The sequence below is a fragment of the Tyto alba genome, unplaced genomic scaffold (assembly GCF_018691265.1).
Source record: "Tyto alba isolate M040663 unplaced genomic scaffold, T.alba_DEE_v4.0 Super-Scaffold_3, whole genome shotgun sequence".
NCBI lineage: Eukaryota > Metazoa > Chordata > Aves > Strigiformes > Tytonidae > Tyto > Tyto alba.
In genome coordinates, this window is record NW_024881304.1 from 6,433,060 (window position 1) to 6,459,097 (window position 26,038).

The window sequence follows — 26,038 nt, forward strand, 5'->3', positions numbered from 1 at the left end:
AAGGCTGGGTTCCTCCTGGAAACAAAGGATGCCTTTTGCTGGGTGTGTTGTACAGCAGAATTGTGGTGGCTTGTGTGGCTTTTAGCTCTCTGACCTTTATTTAAATGAAATGCAGAGTAATTTGTATCTAAGTGGAGTTGTTCTGTCTCATTAGTGTGATTAAATAGATGGCAGAGCGTTACCAAGTTCATTGTCAGAGAGACTGTTGCTTAGTAATTTAAACTGCAATAATCTCATTATTCTATGTTTTTTCCTTACAACAGTGGTGGCTCTGTTGTTACAGGCGCCGTTCATGGGCTTGCATGCAAACCCCAACAACTGCAATGACATTTAAAATATTGGGCCACAGGGTCTGGTAAGTCGTTCAGGGTAAAGCTGAGTTAGGGGCAGCCTCTGGGATTTTTGGCTACCTATGCCTGGATGAGATTTTTGGTGGTACAGAAACAGAAAGGCAGAACTAACGGGTGAGCTCAGGCATGTGGCCCTATGAGCCTCCTCTGCTTCAGGGACTTGGCAGATGCTCCTCCTCTGCCCCCTCAGCGGGACAAGCAGCCAAAGTGACCCTGTGGCCAGACCCCTGTCACGTTCAAACCAACAGCACATGCTGCGCACCAACAACCATAAACCGTTTTTAAGCAAAGTTAATGAGAGCTCTATCGATGGCTGCTGCGGCCTGTAAGTCAAGGAGGTGCAACCCCCAAGACTGTTAAGCGCACAGGAAGGGGACATCCAGCCCACCCCGCACAGGTCGGGCGCCCGGGCAGGGGCTCGAAGCTGGGGGACACGGCAGGGCGTCACCTCGCGTTCCTCTCACAAAGCCGAGGCACGTCCCCCACGGCGGGGCCGCTGCTGCCCACGCGCGGCGACTTGCGCGTGCCCCTCCGCCCGCCCCGGCGCCCCTAGCAACAGAGGCGCTGGCAGCCGCCCAATCAGCGCGCGCCTCTGCGGGCCGAGCCAATAGGGAGGCGGGCGGGGGGGCGGGGCGTGATGGGGTTGTAAGCGGGGGGGGGGGGGAGGGGGGGGGAACCGGCGCCGCGCCGCCATTTTGACGTCTGAGGAACAAAAGAGGCGAAGCCGCCGCCGGTGCCGGCCTGACAGCAGGTAACGGGCGCGTTCCGCCTCTCCCCCGGGGCCGGCCGGCTCGCCCGCTCGGCGCCGCGGGCTTTCTCGGCGAACCTGTCGCCGGTCTCCGCATCCCCCGGGGCGGTCGGCTCTGAGGGGGCGGCCGGGGGCTGCCTCTGCAGGCCCCAGCCCCGCCCGCCGCGGGAGGTCGGTGCCCGGCCTGGCGGAGGCGGAGGGTGGGCGGCTGCCCGGGTTCCCGCTGGGGATGCTCAGCGGCGGCAGCGGGAGGGGCGTTGGGCGGGAAGGGCGGGGGGCACTGCCCGGCCTTTCCCCCTCGGGGGAGAGGGAGTGGGGCTCTGGCATCGCCCCCGGGTGATGCGGGTTTGGCCCGGGGTCGGGGAGTGGGGAAAGACAACGACCGCGAGGTTCGCGGAGCATCCCCGCTGGCTGCGGAGCCGTGCCCTCCCCCGCGGGACGGCGGCGGGGGTTACCGGGGCGGGAGGCTCCGCGGTCTTACGCGGCTGGGTGACCCCGGAGCTGGTTGTCGCCACTTGCTGTTACTCAGCAGTTCTCATCTGCCTGAATCATAAGATGTTGGTTTTCCGTTTTGCCCGAGTGGTGGATGTGCTGCCGGTTTGACGACTGTTTCATACATTCGATAATATTACAAAATTGGGGTTGTGTTGCATAATCGGACGTGCTGCTCACGAATACCCATTTTCCGTGTAAAACGGAAATACTGGGCGATGTCTTGTTACGAGCTGCTTTGAGCATCACAGATTCATAATACGTTGTTAACGTGGCTTTGGGCCCTTAGGCTCTTAAACAAAAACACAGTTGAGGTTTTGGAAATCGGCATTCAACTTAAAATAAATGTTATCGTTGTTGATAGACTAACGGCCTGTTGGTAGTTACACCCTGTTATGTTCTTGGCCTTAATTCCACTGTGAAAAGTATGTGTGTTTAACGTTGGTATCTTTCCTGATACATGCTGGAATTTAATTGCCCTCAACTTCTAGCCTGTCTTGTTATTTTTTTTAACACAGGGCATTATGAATCCCATATACTCAGGTATTTTAGAAATGCATCCAGTGCCCATATGCTTTTTTAGACTTGTGGATATCTGAGAGGTAGTTCTGTGTCAAATATTGCAATTAGAATTTTGCTTTAATATTTAGTTCTGAAACATTAAACCTAATGTGAGGTTGTCTTAACTTTTCAGTCAGATGGTGTGTTATTGATCATTACGCAACATGTAGCAGTGAAGTGAGAGCAGAACAGGTCAAATTTGACACCTGAGAATAACAAGGTCAGGGTTATTTTGGCTTTTAAGTGTCTAAGAATTGGCATCTTTGCTCATAACTTTGCTTATATAAGATAAAAGCTATTTGTAAAATGTAACATTGCCTTTAAGTTGAAATTAATTTGTATATTTTCAGGATTTACGATAACATTAAGGAATGGAAACTGCGTTTATATACGCATGCATCCACACACAAATACTTGTATTTTAAAATGGACTGATTAATTTGTTTACATTTGACCTGTTTAGTATCTTCCAGCTTGTTGTTATGATTTTTTTTCTTGATTGTATTACTAAATGATGAAGGAACCCAATGCTTTAGCGGCCAAAATTCAGGAAATTTTTTTCAAAAAAGAATAATCTTAAGTGCTCAGAAGTATCTCCTGGTTAAGGGTCATGGAAAGGGTTTCAGGGAAGGGTTACAGCCATTCATATGTACTTGTTTGTAAAAATTTCAGACCTTAACCTTGGCCAGGTGTCTTTTCATAAATTTATATTAATTAAATTGAAAAGCTGGTTTTCTGCCTTTTTTTGTCTTTGCTGTTTATACCTTTCTGAAGTAATAATCTGTTGTCTGTGGTACTTTGATCGTACAAGTAATGTAGGCTTTATGTTGCTGTTTCTTCTTGAGGAAAGGTAGGTTAGAGCCATCATAACCATGTGGTATGGTAGCTTGGGAAGGGCCTGGAAAACTAGGTAGTGGTCAGTCATGTGAATGCTGGGCTTTGTGCTCTCAAAAATTCTGTCCCTACCAGTCGCTTGCAAGGAAGACTTCAGATTTGTCAGGCAAAACGTTTTGAAAAAACAGGATGAGAAAAGATGTTAAAGGAAAAAACTCTTTGCTGCCTATCTATCAGTGGATGGACTTCCAGCCAGGTCACTGGTGTGGTGGTACTTTAATTGTTCTCTGGTCAGCTGGGGAGTGCGAGAGGATATTTAGGGGACATTTTTTCTGTTAAAAGTAGGGGAAGGTTGTGAACCTTGAGGCACTAAGGATGTCTCAGTCTGTCAGCTGCCATGCTAGGGACACAAATGTCTGCCCTTTGGCTTTAGGAATAGGTGGAGACAGGGAAGTGTATGCTGTCAGGTTGATGGTGGAAGACCGACAAAGTCCATAAGGATGTTGTATCTAAAGGGATAAGTTAAATAGCAGTCACTCTTAAAAATCTTTAATTCTTTACTGTCTGAGTACTTTCAATGAATTGAATTAGATAAAGTCTGGGGAAATTGTGGAGTAACTGATACTAAATGTCAGTTACTTTCTGAGGGTGTTTGGAAATCGGGAGACCTTTGAGGTGTTTCTCTGAGAGGTCAGGAGCACTGCTCCTGCAGCTGAGTTGGTGCTTTCCCGAGGTCGGGAGCAGTTCCAGATCCAGAATAGGCAAAACAAATGTCTCCTCGGTAACACTTCTGATGCTGTCCTGCATGGAGAGCTGTGCTTTGGATGGGAAAGGCGAGGGGCAAAGGCAGGGTTTTGAAGTGAAACATGATTTGATGTGGTTTTTAATGCCAAGCTGAGGTGTAGCTTCTTCCTTTTTGATGTAGTTCACTGTCTACTTAACATTTCTGCACCAATGCTTAAACGCACAACTTGTTTAATGGGTAGGAACGTAATCCAAAAATTCAGATACTGCATCAAAAGATTGAAAGTGCAGAAATGGAGTTATGACTAAAAATTTTGACATGGATGCACTCTATGAATGCACTCTATTGCTCTAGCTGTACCCAGAAGCATGGGGGAATAAGAGCTAAGTGCAGTCGAGTTTGAAGCTTTATTAGGCTGGCATTTTACATTCATAATAATTGTTGTGTATCTAGTGAGCATGAGCTAGAACCATTATCTGAAAGCTATCAGGTTTTTACACTGGCGTGTGGAAAAAACTTGCTGCCTCTCATTCAGTTCATCCATTTATCAGTTGTTGAATTTGCTGATGCTTAGCTCGTCCCTCTTGGCAAGAAGCTGCGTTTGGTCGCCAGGCAACACAGGTCTGGCTGAGCATCTCCCTGCCTTGCTTGAAGAGATGAAAATTTTCCATTGCGGGGAGAGGATTTTTCCTCTCGCTAATTCTTTTACCTGGCTTTCTGTCTTGTCTGAGATTATTGTATCTTTGAAACAATATTGAGATAGTTTTCAAATATTAAGAGGCTACATTATAGAGTTTTAAGGTATAACTGCAGATGTGCATTTCCATAGATTCTGTTAGAAATATCTCATTAGAATGTTATTTTTGGGCCTTTCATAATAACTATTTTGTTTCAAAATAATTATTTCCACCTTTTGCAAAAAGCTGTATGACACAATATCATGTGCAGTAAGTAGCCAGACATTTCTCCTTCCGCAGAGTGTGAAGTACTGGAAGGCATAATAGTAGCAAAATTGTTCAAATAAGGGTCTAACGTTGGTTCTGTGTAATTGGGTGTTTAGGAGCTTGAAATCATCACTGAAATATTCGGCAGCTTCTTGACCTGTGTAGCACTAAGTCTTTGAAGTCCTGACTGTGTCTCAGAAAGACAGACTATGTTAGAATAAGGTAATGGTAATCTTTGTAACAGGTACAAAAAGTACTTTCACTCTGCTGGTTATCAGATATTTAACCTGTGGTCTTTGATGACCCTGTGTCTGGATTGCTGGTGCGTATGGAAGATTGTCTACTGGAGATAGTGGGAAACAGTTAGTGCCCAGTTTTGCATTGTTTTACTGGAAAAATAAATCCTTGCTGATAAAATGGTTTTGACCACTGAGTGTCTTACTTTACACGGACAAACTGTGTGTGCCATGATGAGAGACAGGACAGGCGGTGGCTGGTTTGAAGCTGTGTACGTGCTCATCAGCCAAATAGACCAGGCAAATACTGAATTCACGCAGTAGCTTTTCAGCTGTACTGCCTCTCTTGGTCCCTGTCTTTTGTCCTCCTGTGTTGACATCCAAAAAGTTGGAAGTAACTGGGAAAAAAAAAAAAATTGGATGACTTGTTGAAAGTGGTTAATGATACCCCAGGTTGTTGAGATTTATAGTGAACAAGCTGAAGTACAGAGGCACAATTGTTTAGGTGGTTATTTATCAGAAAATCACACTTAAAAGAAGCAAGAGTTTGAGGGGTTTATGCCGCAGTCTGTGTTAGAATGAGCAAAGCAAAAATGTTGAATTTATTTTCTTGAAGCACAGAGGGCTTTCAGCATACTCAAATAGCTGTGCAGTGCTGTGATGCAGAAATTTTCTACAGTGCCTGAAACCTTATCAGGGATTGTGGGTGCTGCCTAATTTCATGCTCATTGAAGATGACTGCTTTCCTTTAACATTTGCTCTTCTCATTTTTCATGTATTTTTTCCAAAAGAACAGCAATTTATCTGCCTTGTGTTTTGGATATATTGGGGTAATGTGATGGCAATTGATTATTTCTTTTATGGTGACATCAATTAGATTAATGTAGTTCCTTGTTACAAAGGTGAGAAGTGAAACTGCTGACAGGATAGGCATCATCTCCATGTCTCTGAGGTGTTAGCTCTTTTAGAAGCCTGGTTCAATTTAACTGGAGAAAGGAGGTTAAATTGATGTGTGGGTGTGTTCCTACTGATACAACCAGCATTGTCACTGGGAATGTGTTCAAGCTAACTTAGGAAAAAAATTAGATCTGACTTAATAGAACCAATTTTCTGAAGAGACATCTGTGAATGTTGAAGTTGAGGATATAGTTCTAGATGGGGATAGAACAAAATGATTTGGAGAATCATTTCAGAATTCATGGAAATAAGGAGTCTCTCAAGGATGAGGGGTAAATGAAGTAAATGCTGATTGAGCTGCAGAGTGTTGCATGGTGAGAGGAGGACTGTATTCCAGTTGTTTTGTTCAAACAAAACCTTTCAGTTAAACAAATGCTGAATGGTTGTTTCCTGTTTTAAAGTGCAAATAATGTTTTAACATCACCACATGCAGTTTGCCTCCAAAAAAATAAAATGGACTTTTATAAGCTTGGCTTTTTGACTTTTTTCCTTTCCTGACAGCATGCTGTTTTTTAGAGATACAAAATTGGAACATGAGCAGAGTGCGGATGATGGTGCTGTATTGCAGGTTTCTGAAGAGAAATAGGTTTCTGGCAGTCATCCTGACTGAGTCTTCCCTTTTTGGTTGGTGATGATTTCTCTTTGAAGACAGTTGTGCAAACTACACTTGCTTGTGCTGGAGAATCACTGGTTGCTAGAAAAATTGCCTGTAAAGCAACAGATGCATTTAAGGGAATAAAACCATAGTTGTGTCCCATTACTGGGGTTAATAAAACTAGCTAGCTGTTTTGCATCATGAAATGTATTTCAGCCTGTGGGGGATGAGAGCAATACAGCCAAGCTCCTGCAAAAGCTTCCTTCTATAGATTACTGAGATTGATAAGATTTTTTCAAGTGGTTTTCTACTGCTGTTTGAATACATAAACTGTATGAGATTAAAACAGATTAGTTCTTTGACAGTGATTATTATGGTGAGCCTGTAATTGGCCCCAGATGGTGTACTGTGAGATCACTGAAAGATAAAACATGAAATATGTAAATAATAATTTTAAAAAAGGTATTTTGAAGTAGTATGCAGGTGTGCTTGTACAAAATGTTCTTGTCCCTTTTACTAGGGAGAAACTGTGCTTGAAATGAGTTACATTTGCCAGGGGAAGCATTCACGGCTTTCCCTTTGGTTTTGTTGTGCCACATCACAGTCTAACTTTTAAGACTCCTGTCCTTACTTGCTCAAGTCCAATCTGCTGGAGCTTAGCAAGAAGCACAGTGAAGTTATTCTTTTGTACTTTTGGCATTTGAACTTCTAGAATTGCTCAGTCATCCTGGAAGGAGCTATACATTCAAGGTCTTAGGACCCATTTATTTTCATAACTCTTTTAAGGGAAAGAGCATGTAGAGGTCACTGAATCATATAAAATCTTTCATTTAAGATGCAAGTCTGGGTTGTGTTACCTAATTGGAGATGTGTTTTCAGTAGTTTGAAATGTTTTGAAACATAAATACAATTTAAAAATATATGTTAAATGCATCTCATGGACTTGAGCTGTTCTGGAGCAAAAACTCCATCTATCATGATCATCAGAATTAAAGTCTCAGGACCTACACTTGAAGAGTTAGTTAAAAATGTGGATGGGCATGTCAAGTCTGACTATCTCCTTCTGGGCTACTTTTTAACCATTTTTTACAAAAAAGGACTAAACTTCATTTGACGTATGTTGATGGTGTAGATGAATATACACTTAAATGGGATGCATGAAATATGTAACACTGCATTTTGGACACCATTCTTCCTGCAATATATATAGATGATCTTTGCTTTGTGCTCCTGGAAATTTTTGCTCAAGGAGTTAGACTGGATTGTAGGATTTGGGTATCTAAACTTAAATTCAACAATATTGTCCTGTGGACCACCAGTGCTTATGGTTTAAAAAGTATTAGCGATTGGGATTTCTGAAGGCTATACAGGCAGAGAAAATCTTTGTGCAGTTAAGTGAATGTGACCTTTGAACAAGACTTGACAGTTGTCCTCTTGAGCACCTTCTCAATTATGGCAAATTGGTCACAACTCAAGGGCCAGTCACAAAGATACCATGTTCTTTTATTGAGTGACTAGAAATACAGTTCCTAGACTCCTAAATTCATGGTAATGAGAAAGGCATGGCCTTGGATTTATTTTAATCTTAATGCTGGAATTTCTGGGGCTTTTGGTGTCTTGAATAACACTTTCATGTATGTAATCCACACAATTTAGCTCTTGCTGTCATATTTTCAGATGATTAAAGGCTGAATGCTATTTTGGTTTCTCAACGACAAAGGGCAGTATTGTCTCTTTATAGCAACTGGTGTTTTTAGGTGCTGGTGCCAGAACACTGTTTTAAGATGGATCAGTTTCTAAATAGGAAGTTTAAGTAGCTTAGTTTTGGTGGTTCGGGTTTCTTAAGTTTCCATGGCATTTTTACTTGGAAAAGAGGCTAGTTCTTAAATTACACAATCCGTGGAAAAGCTACATGGGTCAGAATTACATGCTCTTTTCTGGCTGAATGTGCTTAGTAACCTGTAACGTCACTTTATCTTAGTTCTAGGGAGATAAAATAGCTTTACTTGAGAAGTAAAACTGGCATTTCTCCAGCGCTTTGTGTGTGTAGTTCTTAAATTTACAGATTACAAATAGTGTAGGAAAAGCTGGAAGCTGTTGCTTTTTGAGATCTTGAAATGTTAGTTGTACTGAGCTCGTAAACCTCCTCACTGAGGTTTAAGAAATTGCAACTGAGGGGCTGGTGTGCATGCTTCTGTTGAGAAAAAGCTAGAAGTTCTTGGAGACCACCTTGGTTACTTGCCTTGCTTTCCCAGACAAAAGGATTGGGGAACTGAGTTTCCCTTGGTAATGTAGAGCTGGTTTAAGAAAGATAAAGATAGTAATTGTTCATGAAGAACAATAATACAACATTATGTAACTTCAGATTTTTTTTTGTTTATAGTTTGCTTCCTTAATATGTTGTGTCTAATGTTCTGTAAGTCTTAGTTTCATCTGTAAAACTTGTATTCAAAAGTGTCTTTGATATTTGCTACAAAAGGTGGCTCTGCCAGGTGTGGTGTTAAACTTACAGGTATAAATAAATGTCTTAATCTCTATGGCAGTGTTTATTTCTCATAGTAACTACTACTGTGTTTGGGTTATATTTAAAGGAAGACAAAACTGGAACTCCATGTTTAGCAAGTAAAAGAACATGTTGCTAGTTTTAAAAAAATAGCTTTGTGCTGAAGGAGTGCATCTTTCTATGTGTTTTTCAGCATCTCGGTGCATAGTCTTTCATTTCTGTATTACAGTCAAAATTCTTACTGAGTAGAAGAGGCCTCATGCTCTTTTTACAAAAGAAGTACTCTAGGGCTACTGGTTTATACTCTTGAGAAGTCCGTAACAGAACACGGTCTTGAAGGTAGCACTTGGGAGTCCTTTGCCATTGTAGCCAGTGTTGGAGTGTCCTTCCTCCTTTCAGTGAAGGGGAGAAAAAAGACGTAGAGGAATAGTACCTTTAGGTATGACATACCTGACCTGATGTTCTCAGAAGAAGCTGGGGCATTTCAGGATGTTTTCCTGGAGTTTTAAACTGCCTAGAATTTTTAAAAAATGATTTAATGGTTTTGAAGGGATAATAAACTGTTAAATGTTTACAAAAAATTTTGGAACTTTTTTTAAAAAAAACCTAAGGACTATTTCAGCAGTGTTTGGCTTGTCATGTGCCAGTGATAGATGAGCTTTGGCACAGAGCATAAAATTTTCTTAAGATCTAATGCAAGTGGATGTTGTTCAATTTTATTGTCAAATTCCTCCAATAATAAAGTAGGAAAAACGTATACATCTTGATACAGGGAGTTCCTGTAACTAGTGTGGAGGGTGGCAAGGGCTGTTGCTTTGCTTTATGGAACTGACGAATTGATACTTTCCACCCAGTAATAAACATGCATTCTTTCTTGGTGGGAATCTCTTTTTTGCAGTCTAATGGTAAAAATAGGACTAGTTCTACCTTGATGGGCCAAGACTGCTATCCAGTTAGCTCTGTCACGTGCCCAAAGAGTTCTGCAAGTGTTTTGTAGCAACTTTGTGCATGAGTTCGTGTGTTATTGTGGGTTCCTAGATTCATTCTGGTTTGTGTGATTAAGTAAATTCATTCAAGGAAATCTTTTTTCCTTTTTATCTGATAAGGTTTTTTTTTAATTTTTCCAATTGATAGCAATGTGGTTCTGCCGTTACCAGACATTTAATGAGGACAGGGAAGAAAAAAAGAGAAAACTACACTGTATCAGCATTTCTAACAAGAACGGGTGTTTTTTTTTTTAATTGGTCTAGTCCAGGCACCCTACACTCAACATGAAGAATGTGCTCTTTTTTGGCTTTTTGTATCTGTAGGTGGCTGATAGACTAATCACTACAGTGCCTGACTCTCATCACCGTCATGATTTACCCATGAAGGCTATAGCAAAAGTATTTCTGCTTGGAAAAGGTATGCATGTGTAGTCTCAATATGTAGGTGTAGAGGAGTTGGTATTTTACTACTGGATTTGCAAGTGTTCCTGCTGAATATTTTTACAAAACCTCATGCTTACTCATGTCTGAGTACAAGGCATGTGGAGATAGCTTAATGACGGTTACATTGATTTGCTGTAGAAGAGCTTAAACAACCTTGACTGCTGTGGAAACTTACAGCTCAGCATTCTTTATTTGCTATCACAACCACTTGGTTTAAAGTTTATACTTAATGCAAAAGGATTTTTTTCCTCCACTCTAGTCTTTCTTTGAAAGTATGCTCAATAGAGTAGTTTTCTGAAATATCTTACAGGTCTGGGTATTTCCAGACACTAGCCAAATTTGTTAGCGAATGTTGCAAAGACCTACAGCATGTTGCTACCTCGTCATATTTTGTTCTTGCATTTAGGGAAAAGAAGTAAGACAACTAAAAAGCAATATGCATACCTGTGTGATGTCTTCCTCTGTTGTGGCACTGCCCCTCTTCCCCCCATGATGTTGAAAGCTATTAAGTCTGCTGTATTAAATTTGCATTACTTGCTGTTTAGGGGACATTGTTTTGTTTACAAAGAAAAAAAAAGCTGAGAATCGACAATGTCAATACATTCTTGTATTGAAGATAAACTTTTTCCTTAAAATTAGTTATCAGAATAAAATAAGTGTTTGCTTCCTGTAATCATGCAGAATTTAAGTCCGCTCTTAAGGCCTTTTCCAAAACCGTAGAGTTCACGTGAGCACATTATTATGCAGGTTCTGTGTTTCTACCTTGATGAGATAAAAAGTTAGAAACTATAGCCTTTGTTGCGTAAACTTAGTTAAATTGTTACTGTTGAAGATACAAAAGGTTTCAAAACTATCCTAGTATGGGACTTGAATTATATTTAGATGTATAGTTCATCCTTAAATTTAGGAATCTATTAAAACAGGTGTGGTAAATTAGTGCAGAGGTCTTTTTTTTCCTTTAAGAATTAAAAACATTGTACAGGGTTTCCTCCCTAATCTATATGTAGTTCATCTTTAAAAATGTAATTTTGTATTTCCAGCTGACTGGACACTAGAGGATTTGAGTATTTCCATTCTAGTCTCAAGAACTTCTGGAGCAGAACACAGCAGAGGAACTTCAGTTCATGAGCCAAGCAGCAACTATGGTGAATGTTAGAAGCAATTCCTTACCAGGCTGGGTAGACTGGGCAAATTTGTTAATAAAATAGTGTTACATGTAGAGGAATGGTATATGTGTTCATCAAAATGAATCCCAAGTTGTGCAAGAACTTTGAGCCTGAGCATGTCTAACATATTTAATGTTTTTAATACTCTCACGTTGCATCCTCTGCTTTTTATTTCGTATTCTTGAATTCAAGAAATGTACCTTGCTATTCGTAAAGTAACCATACTTGTAACAGAACATGTAGTTTGGTCACATAAGGACTTATAAAATTCCTGTTGCTATTCCAGTTTGATAGGTGTATTGTAGGTTCTTAAAGTGTGTTTGTCCTGCTTTAGTTATGAAGGGTCGTTCTCTTTGAGCGTTGTAATGACTTATCAACTCAGACCTGAGGTATGTTTTCAGTTTTGTGCACAAAACAGGTGGTGGTCTCTCACAATCTTGCAGTGCACTTTCCACATTGATACTTGCATCTTCCTATGTCCTTTCTCAGCTGGTATTCATTTCTTCCTGAGTATTCTTTGGGTTGAAGCAGCTTTCTCTTTGACTTCTCTAATAGGTTACAGATACAATTTTTTTTTTTCCTCCACGGCTGGCCGTGCTGTTCCTCTGTTTCCTGGGAACCTTGGGAAGGGGCTTAGCTTTGGTTCAGCAGAGTTATAGCATCTTTCAGCAGCTCTGCTCTACAGGTAGCTACCCTGTTGGCTTCCTCTTTGCACTACCCAGTGAACTGAAAAAAGGACAGGCAGAAAGCTTTGTCTTACTGTTACTATAAAGCTGATTTACAGCTATTTGGAAATACAGTTTTGATCACCCAAAGTAAAAGTCTACACTTGAGAAGAACACAGTTTTAACAGATTGGTTAGAAGGGCAGCTCTGCATCAGTAATTATACTATTACAAAGTTTTGGAAAGATGTGTTATTTTTTGAGATTGTTATGAAGGAAGGAGCTGCTGCTTAGTTGAGAGATGCGCTCTCCAGAGGATGTGCACTGTTCGTTAATGCAATTACATGTGGGACTAAGTCAAGAATCTGTAATAACATGAAATGCCTTCCAAAGAATGCCATCACCTGAGATTAATATTAAAAGTCTGAATACATGAGTTCATCATGGTATTCTTCTGACAGTCATTGTCACACGTGAATAAGATGTCTGTACATGCCACTTTTCTTTTACAATTTTGGGTTTTAAACATCTTTCGCTGCTTACTGTAAGAATGACATTGCTCAAGCTGTTGTTGTTGTGTCTAGACGAGTTTTTATTTGCTTCCATGTTATGTCAGATTTTTCTCTTAAAATGCTTGACACGTGAAAGAATAGTACATCTGCGTTTTTTGGCTGATGTGTCCTTTGAAAGAAAGATCTTGGCCAGAGGCACTTAGAAGCACGTGGGAGGGAAAGGGTAGGGTACACTGAGCCTGTATTTGGTATCTGGGAAAACTGCCTAAAAACATCTGTTCTGTGCTCTGTCTTGCTCAAGAGCATTGAAAACAAATCGGGTGTAGGATCAGAGGAACAGCAGTGAAGAACTGCATTGTGTTTATGCTGGTCAACATCACTGCCACTAGAAGCTGTTGGTCTTGGGTCAAAGTGTTTATTTCTGGGAAAGTGCAACAAATTTGACGTACTTGTGAGGTTGTCTATGGAAGTAAGGTATTTATAAATGAAATGGAGCAGAGCATTTCTGATGGGCATAACAATTGTGCTCCAGGTCCTATTGTTAATCTAAGTGGCAAGATTAGTGATATTAAGTAGAGCCAAAATGACAAACAAATCCTGATTGTAGTGGTAATGTTAAAGCATGCAGCGAAAAAACACTTAAGATCTCACCCAGAATTTTTTGCAAGTAAGAACTTCATTGGATGAAAATGAACAATTATTCTTATCTCGAAAGGCTAAAAGATATTAATTGTTCAAAGTGCAAACTAAAACCTGTATTCATTAAAATCTAAATTATTGACAAGATTGTGTGGGCTTGTTGCTGCCTTCTTGAGCACTGTTGCTCTGTTCAAATCATACATGCATTATAGGTTTATAAGAAGGCAGTGAATTGTTTTGCACAATTGAGGAACTTGGTTAAAGGTTTTATAGCAAGGAACTCCTTGCTGACACTGTAGCAGTGCTCTTGCACGCAGTTTTATACTGCATAGTTGTATTAATACAGCTTTTTCAGCAGGCACACATACTACAAAAATCTCATAGTAGAGACAGCACCTGTGGGAGTTGTGCTGTGGTTTTGGAAGATAAAAACTGAAGGAGAGCTCAGTAATGTGGGCACAGTAAACTCATCTTTACTGGTGTGAGTTTCCGCCTTTATCTCTGGTAGACTTGCATTTGCCTTGTGGTTATGCAGACTGGGTACGCTGTTTGACTAGGTATAGATGTTTCTAACATTTCTCTCTTAAAAAAAAACCCAACCCTGCCTAAATATTTCATAACTGATACTTTTATAATATCAGAGCTATAAAAAACTTGTTTTGTTATCCCTCCAATGGGAAGTTACACAGTGTGATGTTCTGCCAGATCTTATTTTGTCAGGAAACAGTAAAGTAGCGTGCATGGTCCTGTCCAACCGTGCTTGGCAATTCCATTGTTGAGTGATTGTGGTACACCATGTGCAAGTATTGGCCAGACCACTTGGGCATATATGAAAGCAAACAAGTTGAGCTGCCACTAATGAGCTCCCTGAAGATGTGTTGGGTAAACAAGCTGTTGGGCATTGTCTGTGTTGGAGGTGCTTTTTGCTAGAGAGTTATTTCTGTAGTGTAAACATCTACAAGGCTTAGCTCCTGATGCAGCTCTGATGCAGTAGGACTAGGACTAACTAGGTGTTTGAGGTTAAGGGATGTTGCAAGGTACTTTATTAGTTTCAATTGCTGCACCTGCCAATCAGTGTCTCTACAGGGGGGTAATTAGGAAGGCGGCCACAGGATGGTAATGTTGTCTTGGAAAGAGTGGCTCTTGTAATGCTGCTGTGCTGTGATGCTGTTAAAAGTGGCTGTGCCAGTGTAAAGCTCTGTCACCACAAGGTCATGTACGTATGTAACTGTGCCTCCCAGTGAAAGCTGGCACTCTTCTGGCTTTCCCTGGGAAATTCCAGAATACTGGAGGTATTGTTGGCTCTGGGAAACCCTGACGAAAACTCGAGACATGCAACATTACTGGTACATTATACAAACACAGACTTAAAATTTCTCTAATAGGAAATGGAAGGAACTCTCAGTCAGAGCTTACCCGAGTGCTGATGTGGCTTGCTAGGTGTGTGTTTGATGAAAGGTGGAAGTATGTTACATACCTGCTGGTAAGCCAATTTACAGTCAAGTCTTACGTGAGGAGTAGCATGGCCCTGCGTGGAGTGGGTGGTGCTGTGGGGAGCAGATCTGTGGCTCCAAAGCAGTAGCAGTGCCACCTTCCGACGGCGGCAGCTGCGGGGACGGGTTGTGCTGCCCGCTGCTCGAGGTCAGGCCAGGGCACGCGGCTTTGATGCTGCCTGGGCTCCACAGTGGTGCTCAGCTTGGTTGTAGTTAAATAGGTTGCTGGAAATGGCTTGTGTCCTGGGTGGAACTGAGAGGGTTTTACCTGTGTGTCTTCATGTCACCAAGTTGTCACAGCAGAGGAGAAACTTCTCTGGGGATGCAGCAGCTGCATTGCGAAAAATACTAGGAAAGTGGTACAAATGGACATGGAAAGTTTACTGGTTTTGCTGTAATGTTAAAATATAAATAGAATATCAGAAGAGAGTATTGTTTCTATGAAGTACTATTCCAGAGTAAATTTAACATATTCTTGGAGAGAGGGCCTGATTGTTATTTTCTGTACTAAATAATTCACTTAAAAAAAAAAAAAACAACCAACTTTTTTGTCAGCTAAGGCTCGGGAAAGAATTGATCTGTTATCCTTAGGTGCAGGTAAACATTCCAGGAGCTGGAGTTCAATTGATCGATATGTTGTTTCTTTAAACAGTTTAGTTGTTTAATTCAATTAATGCCCTTATGTACAGGGCATGCTGTCGGTGTCTGTAGTTCTGTTAGTGCTGCTGCTTTAAGCCCACAGGTCTCTGCTTTTCCAGTTACTGTAAAGCTGTTAAATATCTAAGGAGGACAAATAAAAATAGACCTGTGACCTAGAACACTTTGTAGTCTCTTTGAATTAAGTGCATTATTGTTCGTGTAATGATCTTGAGCCAAAATAAGTACGAGGTTGTTTTTAGTTTCAAAAAGTTAATCATTAAAGCTCAGATCTAAAATTAGAGCAACTCAACTTAAAAATTTACTGGAAGGTAAAGACAGTCATGGTTTGTTTTTTAGCTTTGCTCCTTCAATTGTGTATTGAAGTGTAAGTTGCATGAAACTGGAGACTGTCCAGAACTGAGCAGTGTGTAGTCACAGGGGTACATTAGCAGGTCCTTTGGATGCAGATGGATGGTACAAAACACTTCGCCTTCTGCTGCATTTATACAAAAAGAAGTTACCAGAAAATGGCTTATTAGCATTGGTTTTCGTCTGAAAAGTTAGCATCTACATAGTATTTAAAATATCTGACATGTTGTGCTGAGTAAACCGGTGAAATAAGTGTTCAGCCTGGACCTCGGCAGGTTTCTGTAATGCTGGCCGTAGTCTGGAAGGGAGGAATTGTAAACTTGGTTTTAATGACAAATTTCTCTGGCCTGGGGTGTGTGCCGTTAACCATCAGCGCGGGGGGGCAGGGATCGTTGGGAACGCTGATGCGTCTGGCTCTGAACGGACGCTGGAGGGCGTTAGGCGCAACTTACAGTAGGACTTGCCGGGGCTTACCATCAGTATTTTTAACTTAAAAAACAGAAAACCCGGGAGTTTATCGCAGCTCGCCCTCTGCCCAGCGCTGCCGAGCCGCATGCGCGGCCGGGGTGGGCGGGGCGAGCGCCCCGCGAGGCTGCCCGCCCCGCCCCCGGGGGCTCCCATTGGCTGCGGCGCGCCGAGGGGCGTGTCCGCGGCGTGTCTGCCTGGCTGCGGCCCGCGCCGGCCCGCAGTCGGCCGCGTCCCTGCAGCGAGCGGCTCCGTTCCGCTCCGCTCCGCTCCCCCCGGCGCGGCGGAGCCTTCGCGGCAGCGGCTCTCGGCCTCGTTCACCCAGGCCTCAGCGTGCAGGGAGACTGACGGCCCGGCGCTTTCTTGTGTTTGTTTTAACAGACTGTTAAATCGGAATAAACAGCTTCAGGTCTCGGAGGCTTCTGGCTCTGAACTGCCTTCACTACTGTCGCCGCCTTCTGTCTAATGTGCTACAAGGATGAGCCCAGCATTTGGAGCTATGGAAGTGGAGCACTATTCCAAGGGAGTCCTGCTCGAGCCTTTTGTCCACCAGGTTGGAGGACACTCCTGTGTCCTCCGGTTTAATGACAAGACCATCTGTAAACCCCTTATTCAGAGGGAACACCAGTTCTATGAGACTCTCCCAACAGAAATGCGTAAATTCACTCCGCAATATGAGGGTAAGTTGCCAAACCTTGGGATGGGGTTGGGCTTTTTCTTTCTGTCAATACAAGTGTGCTGTGCTCTCTGTTATCTCTGAAATCTCTTCGGTGTGGAAGAGATTTTAGGGTTTTCTTTTCATGTATTTTGATGTTGTCTGAGGCAGGCTGTGGAGATGCAGGGTGGAAATGCTTGCCAAGTTGGTGTTTGGGCTGACTAACAGCATTAGAGTAGAGCAGCTCTGCTGGTGATAGCCCATGTATCTCCCTTAGGCACAGGTAAGTAGCTAACAGCTTGTGAATGTTTTCAGTAATTCTCTGCTTTTTTTTTTTTGTGGATTTCTACACTTTTTTTTTTTCCTGCCACTTGTTTAATGTTTGTTTACAAGGATCTGGTAAAATTTGTTGACAGTGTTTTGTGTAAGCTTAGTTGTGGTCTCTCTTGTTTTTTGACTTCTGCTCTGGCTCTCATTTTGATCACAATAAATACATACCAGTAAGGTGTCTTGTTGAATATTTGTAGTGTTGTTTCTGCCATTAAGGAAATGAAAATTCATGGCATTTAGGTAGGCAAGGATCAAGTAGCCATGATGAGGCTGAGTCAGATGTTATGTAGGAGTGGAAATTCCAGTTCTCCTAAGAATTGCACTAGTTAACAGAAACACTTTTCTTTTTCTTCACTATTCCATCAACTGCTGCCTGGTGATTAACAAATAATACGTCTGAAACACCTTTTTAAATGGAGTTGCTTTTTAAAGCACATTAATTTTAACAAGCATAAGGGTGGCAAAGTTTTGCATACTGTTTGAGAAACTGGCAGAAGACTTCAGAGGAGATGTTTCAAAGTTAATACTCCCTGCATGCTTACAGAGACTTTTTGACACATCTAACTACAAGTTCTGTTGGACTGGAAGAAAATGTGATCTTTGAATGATACTTCTCAAAATGTGATAGAACAATTGTACTAGTGTATGTGGCTTTTTGGGGAGCGTGGGGTGGAATGTAGGGGTAAGGGGCCTCACTTGGTCCATCTCTGTTATTTTTTCCAGGATAAAGCCAAAGGCCATTTGCTAGCTGGCTCCCCCTTTTTTCCTGTTGTCCTTTCCTTTGTGGCAGCAGGACTGTCAGGCAGAGCTGCTGCGCTCCCTGCCCCAGCTACTGCAGGTCTCGGAGCCGCCTGCCCAGCTCAGAAGTGCCAATCTCTCGCCGAGACTTCTCCCCTCTGGCCTAGTGATGAGCTGCAAGAACTGTGCAGACTGATTGATTTGAGAATAAGGAGAGAGGACTGGAAAATAAAATTAAAAGCAATTCAGACAATTGTTACTGCTTCTTCCTTAACCACTGAAACTTGCTAATGTAGCATTGAGTGCATCTCTGTCAGAGCGCTCCACTAAGACTCTTAAAATGCAATGCAGTGCTGTAGAGATTTTTGAGGGGAGAATGAGAAAAAAAAATATGCTTTCAAGGTTCACCATGTTTCTGTACCACAAACAGATTTGTTTTGTATTGCTTTTTTGTTATTTCACCAGATTGCTGCATAACCAATATCAATAAAATATATTCCAAAAAGGATAAGAAAATGTATAATTAAACGTGGTGATTCTAAGTGGAAGCTTTTGGACTAGTTTCTGTTGTAATGTGACATTTTCCTTGTTTTGCTCTACTTGCAAATCTTTCCTTTCCCCTGGGGATCTATTAACCAAATCTTGTTTGGATAAATGCTTTTTGCTTTGCTGTCATGCAAAACTTAAAGCTTTTGGTGTGAGGTTTGGGTTTTTGTGCAGGTCACTTTTCACTGCAAGATGTTAACAAATGTTTTACATCTCACTTAGGGTCAGACCAGTCAGGTTTTTTTTAAATTAATAAAAACTTTTATTAATTGAAATTGTGTCCTGTTATTATTTGATTCTTATGTGACTGCATCAGAGAGAGAAAATAACCTTTTGTATCATTGTTTTGTCAATATGATAAATTGTCTTTTGTGAGGTGTCATTTTTGTCCAGGTCTTTTGATATTTGTTAGGTTGGCAGATGAGGTTTGGCCTGTGGCAAGATAAAAACTAAGGACCAGGGTAAGAGAAAAAAAACAAAAGTTGCTATATTCTTAGTGTAAAATCATGTGTTCTAAAAGGCTTGCTTGTTACTTCAGCAATTCATAACTGTCTGTGTCCTTTCTTTCTTCAGGTGTGGTGTCAGTGAGCTTTGAAGAGGATGAAGATGGAAACTTATGTCTAATAGCGTATCCATTAAATGGGGACCATGATAACTTAGAAAACTTAGATAATTCTGACTGTGAACCCAAAAGCAAGCTGTTGCGATGGACTAACAAAAAGACAATGTTGTTAGAAAATGAGAAGATATCTAAGGAATGGGTCCGACAGCACAGGAAAGAGGAAAAAATGAAAAGGTAGGTTTGATATGGGGAACTGGAATGCAGAGTGCTGAAGCATAACATTTTTTGCTGTCAAATTAGGATCTGGTCTCCAGAATTCCAGAGAATTCTCTAGAACTCTAACTTTCATTTTCTCTTCTCTCGTTTCCTTTGTTTTTCCTGACCTCTTCAGTGCGGACAGGTTCAGTAGTGATTTTATTATGTTATCGGCCCAGTAGCATGTTGAGTCTTTTTTTTTTCCCTGTGGTCAATTGAAAAAGGTTTCCCAATGTTATTTTTGGAGCTTCTGCAAAAAAACAAGCCCACCTGCAAAAGCACAATAGTTGTTTAAAAAAAAACAAACAAACAAACCAAACCAAAAAAACACAAAACACTCAACCAGTGTTACTATGTATGACATGCCTCTGTAGGAATCCTGCTTTATCCCTTTTAGTGACATTTTTCCCCTTACTCATTTATGTTAATTGTGCCCACAGTAAACTGTGGGCTGTGATGTATTGTGCTAAGAACAGTGACCTTAGCAAAGGATAAATCTTAAAGCATATCACTGCTTCTTGCATTACTTCTATGGAAGTAATACACACAGATAAAGAGTATATAAGTAGAATTACTGCATATTTTTTAACGTATTTGGCTATATGCTAATTAATATTAATATGGAAGTAGCTTTATAAAGGTTGAAATATTGCTGATGGGCAACTTGTTTACTTGTACAGAAAGCAAAATAAAGGTCATGCTAGCTGTCAGCGAAGGTGAGCAAAATAGTTTGTAAAGTTAAATCCACTGACAACCCCTTTAAAGTGCTTATTTTTCTACTTAACCTCTAATTTGCTGCTTTGTTCTGTTTTCTAGTCATAAATTGGAGGAAGAATTTGAGTGGCTGAAAAAATCTGAAGTCTTGTATTATACTGTAGAGAAGAAAGGAAATGTCAGTTCGCAGTTTAAACACCATAATCCTTGGAGCATGAAATGTCACCAGCAGCAGTTACAGCGGATGAAGGAAAATGCAAAACACCGGAATCAATATAGTATCCTTTCCTGAAAATACCTCATAACAATGGAATGAGTAGGGCTCTGCTTTTTATTTCTTGAACGTGCCAAATAAATGTACAGAGCAGGCTTAACTGCCATCCAGAGAGACTCTCTGAAGCTTTGATTTATTTGGTGACTTTGAAGGAATTGCCAGCACTTTCCAGAACATGGGCTTTTCCAGCATGCCATAAAGGAGCTAGGCTAGGACTTCAGATAATTTAATTCAGATCTACAAATTGTGGATTAGTTTTAGTGATCAGGTTTTACAGCATACTGTGTTTGGAATCTTCCACAAAAACTATTTACTAATGAAAGTTTTCAAAGAAGAACAGTTCTGTCATTTTCTATTACTGTTTTGATATTGGTGATCTTAAAAACTAGTGTCATCTTACCCTTTTCAGCAACTTTTTAGGTATATAGGATATCCCACTGCCTGGAGTTGTCCTCTAGTAGTCTCTTTGGAGAGAGCCTTTTTGATAAAGAAAGGCTGAATATAAACTGTCATGTAGGATTGGAGCGTGAGAAATGCAAAAACTGACTGAATCAATGAAAGCTGAAGCACACTGCTTTTGTGCTATGGAACCATAGGCAAACATCTCCCCCCTGTGCGTTCTGTGGAAGAAGGATGTTACTGTATGCAGGCTTGGATGCAACAGATACACCCTGCAAAAATATTAATACCTTTATACTTAGGTAAACAAATTCCTCATGTGTGAGGAGTTTGTGAATGGATTACTAGAAAAATCTCTTGACTAATAAACTTCAAAACGATAAAAAGCTTTTCATGGCCAATATCCTCACCACTTCATTGTAGATTATTTTAGATAAGTTACCTAAGTAAAAGTACGCGTTATCTCTGGGACAGTATTACTACAGATGTTCTGAAGTGCTTTTTAACTTGTGTCACAGAGGTGGTGTGAAAATGCCTCACTGTTTTTTGAACGGTGACTAAAGCACCCAAAATCTTAATTTTCTGAAAAAAAAAAAATGCCTCTTGCTAGGCAGGAAATACTTCATAATTCCAAGACAACTGCCGGTTTATATTTCTATAGGACCCTGGTTGCCTTTTTTTCCGCTTACTGTGGAAATTTACCTGTCTTGTCTAGAGACCAGTGAAACTAGAACTAGCTATCCACTCTGCTTTATGCCAACTTCATGTAACTGTTGTTTTTGATAGGCTGCTATATACTGGGCATGCTTAAAGTCAAGACTGTGGCACTATAAAATCTGTGATAATGGTTTTAAAACCTGTATTCCTCATTGTGAGGCTTGTTCCTTAACTAATCAGAATTCATTTTGTTGGAAAACCTAACATCTCGATACGAAGTACCATGTGTGTTGGACCTTAAGATGGGAACCCGACAGCATGGAGATGATGCGTCAGAAGAAAAGAAGGCTAATCAGATTCGCAAGTGTCAGCAGAGTACTTCAGCTGTTATTGGAGTCCGAGTTTGTGGCATGCAGGTGAGAGGAATATTAATTATGTGTAGGGCAACAAACTTGCACTCATTTCTGTTAGTGGGGTTTTTGGCTTATCTAGTCATCCCATGTGTTGCTGTGCTTCATTTCCTTCAGTGAGGGGAATGAGGCTTTTATGTATCACTAGTTGAAGGTGGCAGCATCTGCAGGAGCAACCTGCAGCACATGCTCCACATCAGTGAATGCATTCTTTGAGCATAAAAACAGTCTCCTGCATAATAGCAGGAGTTCAAAACTGTGTAATAAAAATACTGATTTGATTAACCTTTCAGGATAGTGTAGGAGAGGGTTTGCCAGTACATTCATTTTGAAAAAAGCATTTGGAAATTTGCCAGAATATTAGAAGCAATCAGTTCTGTCTTGTAGACTTTTAAAAGCCACAAACCTTTCACTGCTTAACGTAGACTTGTTGCAAAGTGCAGACAAGAAGTGGCTTGGTAAATGTGATAAGTCTCGTGGTCAAATAAGGAGATAGAGTTGTGTGGACTTTCACCTGAGTTTTTTGTTTACTTGTTTCTGTATTCCTACAGTAACAAATGAGGAACAACTTGTTTGTATTTGAGTCTTTTCCGAAGCCTCTCTCCTCCCATCCAGTAGATTCCAGGAATGCCAGCAGTGTTTGCTAGGACTTGTTCCACATCATGATTATTGGCATGTTTGGTGTTCAGCTCACTGTTTAACTTCGGAGAAAAGCACAAGGCAGAAGTGGAATTGTGGGAGCTGCATTTCTAACCACAGTGTGCTGGGATTTGAGCGGGGCCTGCACATGGTTCATTTTCCAGTATGGACCTCTGCTGGAAAACAAGGATGAACTTTGGAGGCACCTGCAGTCCTAACTTGTCCCAGATGTTGAGGCATTATCAAGCTGTGTGGTGTACAGACGACTCTCCTATAGGAAGGAGTCTTCCTACAGGAGCACCTCTGACTTCTTTAAGTACAGAGGATTATGGGGCACACCTTAGTCTTACACAGGAGTGTTTGCAGTTGGTTAGAGCTCAGCATTCTGGGAATCAACTGGTACGCCGTGAGCAGAGGCAGGTAGTGAGCTGAATGAGTGGCTGTGGTACAAGTTGCAGCTTGACTTTCGAGATCTTGGCTGCAGCTTTCCTAATCTCACTTAAACTCCTCATTCTTACTTTCCTGGTGGAAAAGCTCAAATCTAAACTGAAGAAATTTTCCATTTCCTCTGTGTCTCTGAGTTGCACAGACACTGCTGGATCTGTTGTTGTTAGCAGTTTCTGTAACTGTGTGAGAGCAACTTTAAGAGAGTAGTATGTCATCTTGTAAAAGCTTTCTGTAGCATGTCTCTTTTTTTTTTTTTTTTTTTTGTTCTTCAAGGCTGAGTTGGTATTACCAGCAATTTTAACTATTCCTTTTCTCGTCTTGTGTGTGTTTGTATATGCAGGTCTACCAGGCAGGCACTGGCCAGCTGATGTTCATGAATAAATACCACGGAAGAAAACTCTCAGTCCAAGGATTTAAAGAAGCACTTTACCAGTTCTTTCATAACGGCAAATACCTGCGCAGGGAACTCTTTGAATCTGTAATTAAAAAACTGACTGAACTCAAGTCTGTCCTAGAGAAACAGGAGTCTTACCGCTTCTATTCAAGCTCCTTGCTGATCATTTATGATGGAAAGGAAAGACAGGAAGTCGCTGTCGACTCGGACCCAGAGGACTTAGAGGACCTTTCAGAGGAGTCTTCAGATGAGTCAGCAGGAGCATATGCCTACAAACCAACTGCTAGTACTGTGGATGTCCGTATGATAGACTTTGCCCACACAACCTGCAAGTACTATGGAGAAGATAGTGTGGTACATGAGGGCCAAGACACGGGTTATGTTTTTGGACTTCAGAATTTAATAGATATTATTAAAGAAATAAGAGACGAAAGTAGTGAATAAAAAAAGTGAATGCACATCAGTAGAAAGCACTATTGTGACTCTTTGTATTCCAAAATTATTGGCCACTTTCTGGTGGTAGGAATCTTTACAGGCTCTGCAGGGATGGTCCCATCAGAGTCAGACTTGTTCAGAGGGCATTTACTTATATTGGTGCTGGACCTAGCACTGGCAAAACTTGGTATCCTTATTTATTTTAACTTTCTTAAACATTCCATATTTGATTACTCAGATACCTCTGTTATCCCTGTGTGTATATGTTCCAATAAAACTCTTTTTGTTCATTGTAAGTGATGCTTCTGTTGTTGCTAGGGACTGAGGAAGCGATGAAGCTCATATCTTTCTGGTGGTGTAAATGCAGCAGCAGTGTACAAGCAGCAAGGCTCACCTGCCCAGTGAGACCACGTGTGGATTAGCACGTCTGCTGGGTCTCCTGTTAGTTAGGATTGATGAGCAAGTCCGGCAGAGCCACCAGCCTGGCTGGGGCTGCAGCACGGGCCCTAAGAGGAGAGGCCGAGGCAGTAGGGCTCGTGTAGGTGGGGGAAGAGATGGCTCAGAGGGACCAAACAGCAGAAATTTGGATGAGACACTTCCCGAGATCCCTTCTAGCCAGAACAATGTGACTTTGATAAGTGAGAACTTGTCTCCTGAAATCTCCCAACCACCTCTTTCCTGTTTCAGGATATTGTAAACTAGATTTCTTTCTGTGTAACCCATTTCTAGAGAGCTTTTGACGTTTTTTTAATCTAAGCTGAGCCAAAACATGCGTAAGAAACTCCTACAGGATTAGTTGCAGTGGCAGCGACTAGAGGAGAGCTGCAGAGCCTGAAAAGGTATCCTAAGCAGCTTAAAAGCTTACTTGGGACAAACAGACAGGAAGGGAAGTGTCAGAAGGTGAGAGGACAGTGAATAACTGAAATAAGAGTAACTCCAAACCACTTTCTTCTTTTAAAAGGAACATATATTTATCAAACCATTGTTAGATAAATGAATTCTGCTCTTGTGAGTCTTGTAAGTCATTGTGATAGTGCGAAAGAAAACTGGGTGTGGAAGTCCTGAGGTAAGTGTGGGGATGTTGCTTGTTCCAGTTGCCCAGGATAAAGCAGCAAGTTCATGCAGAAATGAAGAGTTTGGGGAGGCGGGTGATGCCAGGATCGTCTCCCCCATCCCTTGGCTTCCCGCAGGTGTGCCAAGGGGAGCAGAGGTGAGATGTGGCTGGAAGGCTGCAGATCCGCTGGTGGAAGGTCACCCTCTTCAATCGGCTATAGTCTTGCAGCTTTAGTTGCAGCTTTAGTTTCATATTCCCCGGCTGTTGCTATCAAGTTCTCCTGATCAAAGTCTCTGATGGCTGTCCTGTGCTCTTTTGTACTTTTTGAAGAGGTTTTTTACCTTTGCTCTTACAACATTAGTTAGTGGTTGCTTTTTTCATTTGTTCCATAGTGTTTGGGCACAAACTGATGTCAGCACTAAACATGTGTGTTCACATCTTGCAGCCACCTCGCTCTTCTATGTCTGCACAGGGGGGATTTTCCCATGAGGTAGGTTTGTCCATCCTGAACTTGCCATTTGTTGCTGCCTCACGAGTCTCGGGTGCTGGGTGCAGCTTTCGAGGGCCCCGTGCGCTGTCCTGGAGCTGCCCTGGCAGTGGCTACGAAAAGCCTCGTGGGGTGGATGGGGCTGTTTTGTTCTTGGCACTTTCGATGGGAGATGCTTCGGGCAGCGGTCAGGGTCCCTGCCTGCTGTCCCCGACCTGTGCCAGGGGTGTGAGTCAGGGCTGGGCACAGGGAGAGGGGCTGCGGCTGCAAGGTGATGTTTCCTTTTCTGTTCTCCTGCTTAGGATGCAATGCCCTCTGCTAATGAGCTAATGACGAGCCTCTTGGCTGGCGCTACCCTACCATCTCCTATCACTGGCACTGCATGTGAATAAGCCTGCCTGTGCAGATTCATCTGATACACCGTTTGACTTTGTAGTCTGAAATTAGCAGGGATAAAGTCCTCTAATGTATTTGTGTTACGTAGGAACTCTGGAGGGAATTCATAAAATCCGATGAGAACAATCGCATTTGCTTTGATGCAAGCTGCCTCCAGAACAAGTCCTCTTTGTTTTGCTGCCTGCAGACGGGGCACTGGGTACAGGCAGGGAGCTGCCCTCTTAAAAATGCTGCCAGCAGTGTAAGCTTGGGTCTAGACCTCCTCTCAGCCCAGTTTGGTGTCAGCAGCCAGACTTGGAGCAGTG

The 26,038-nt window shown here is 41.8% G+C and overlaps 1 protein-coding gene and 1 long non-coding RNA gene across 5 annotated transcripts in view; both read left to right on the plus strand.

Annotated features, from left to right (window-relative positions):
• Window positions 1–24,092, plus strand: part of IP6K2 (inositol hexakisphosphate kinase 2) — a 50,487-nt gene extending 26,395 nt beyond the window's left edge. The window contains exons 1-8 of one of the 4 annotated variants that reach the window (XM_042799633.1): window positions 1,025–1,101; window positions 10,276–10,369; window positions 11,436–11,540; window positions 16,723–17,021; window positions 19,184–19,406; window positions 20,244–20,419; window positions 21,712–21,887; window positions 23,308–24,092. In XM_042799633.1, the coding sequence (XP_042655567.1) occupies window positions 16,820–17,021; window positions 19,184–19,406; window positions 20,244–20,419; window positions 21,712–21,887; window positions 23,308–23,805 (1,275 nt within the window). In that variant the 5' untranslated portion in view covers window positions 1,025–1,101; window positions 10,276–10,369; window positions 11,436–11,540; window positions 16,723–16,819 and the 3' untranslated portion in view covers window positions 23,806–24,092. Of the gene's footprint in view, window positions 1–1,015; window positions 1,102–10,275; window positions 10,370–11,435; window positions 11,541–16,722; window positions 17,022–19,183; window positions 19,407–20,243; window positions 20,420–21,711; window positions 21,888–23,307 lie in introns of those variants that run through there. The other 3 variants (XM_032984320.2, XM_032984319.2, XM_032984322.2) reach the window with 3 other exon arrangements.
• Window positions 24,093–24,672: 580 nt separating this feature from the next.
• Window positions 24,673–25,978, plus strand: LOC116959520. The gene is made up of 4 exons (XR_004405903.1): window positions 24,673–24,696; window positions 24,891–25,006; window positions 25,296–25,340; window positions 25,640–25,978. It is a non-coding gene; the product is annotated as an uncharacterized LOC116959520 (long non-coding RNA).
• Window positions 25,979–26,038: the final 60 nt, after the last annotated feature.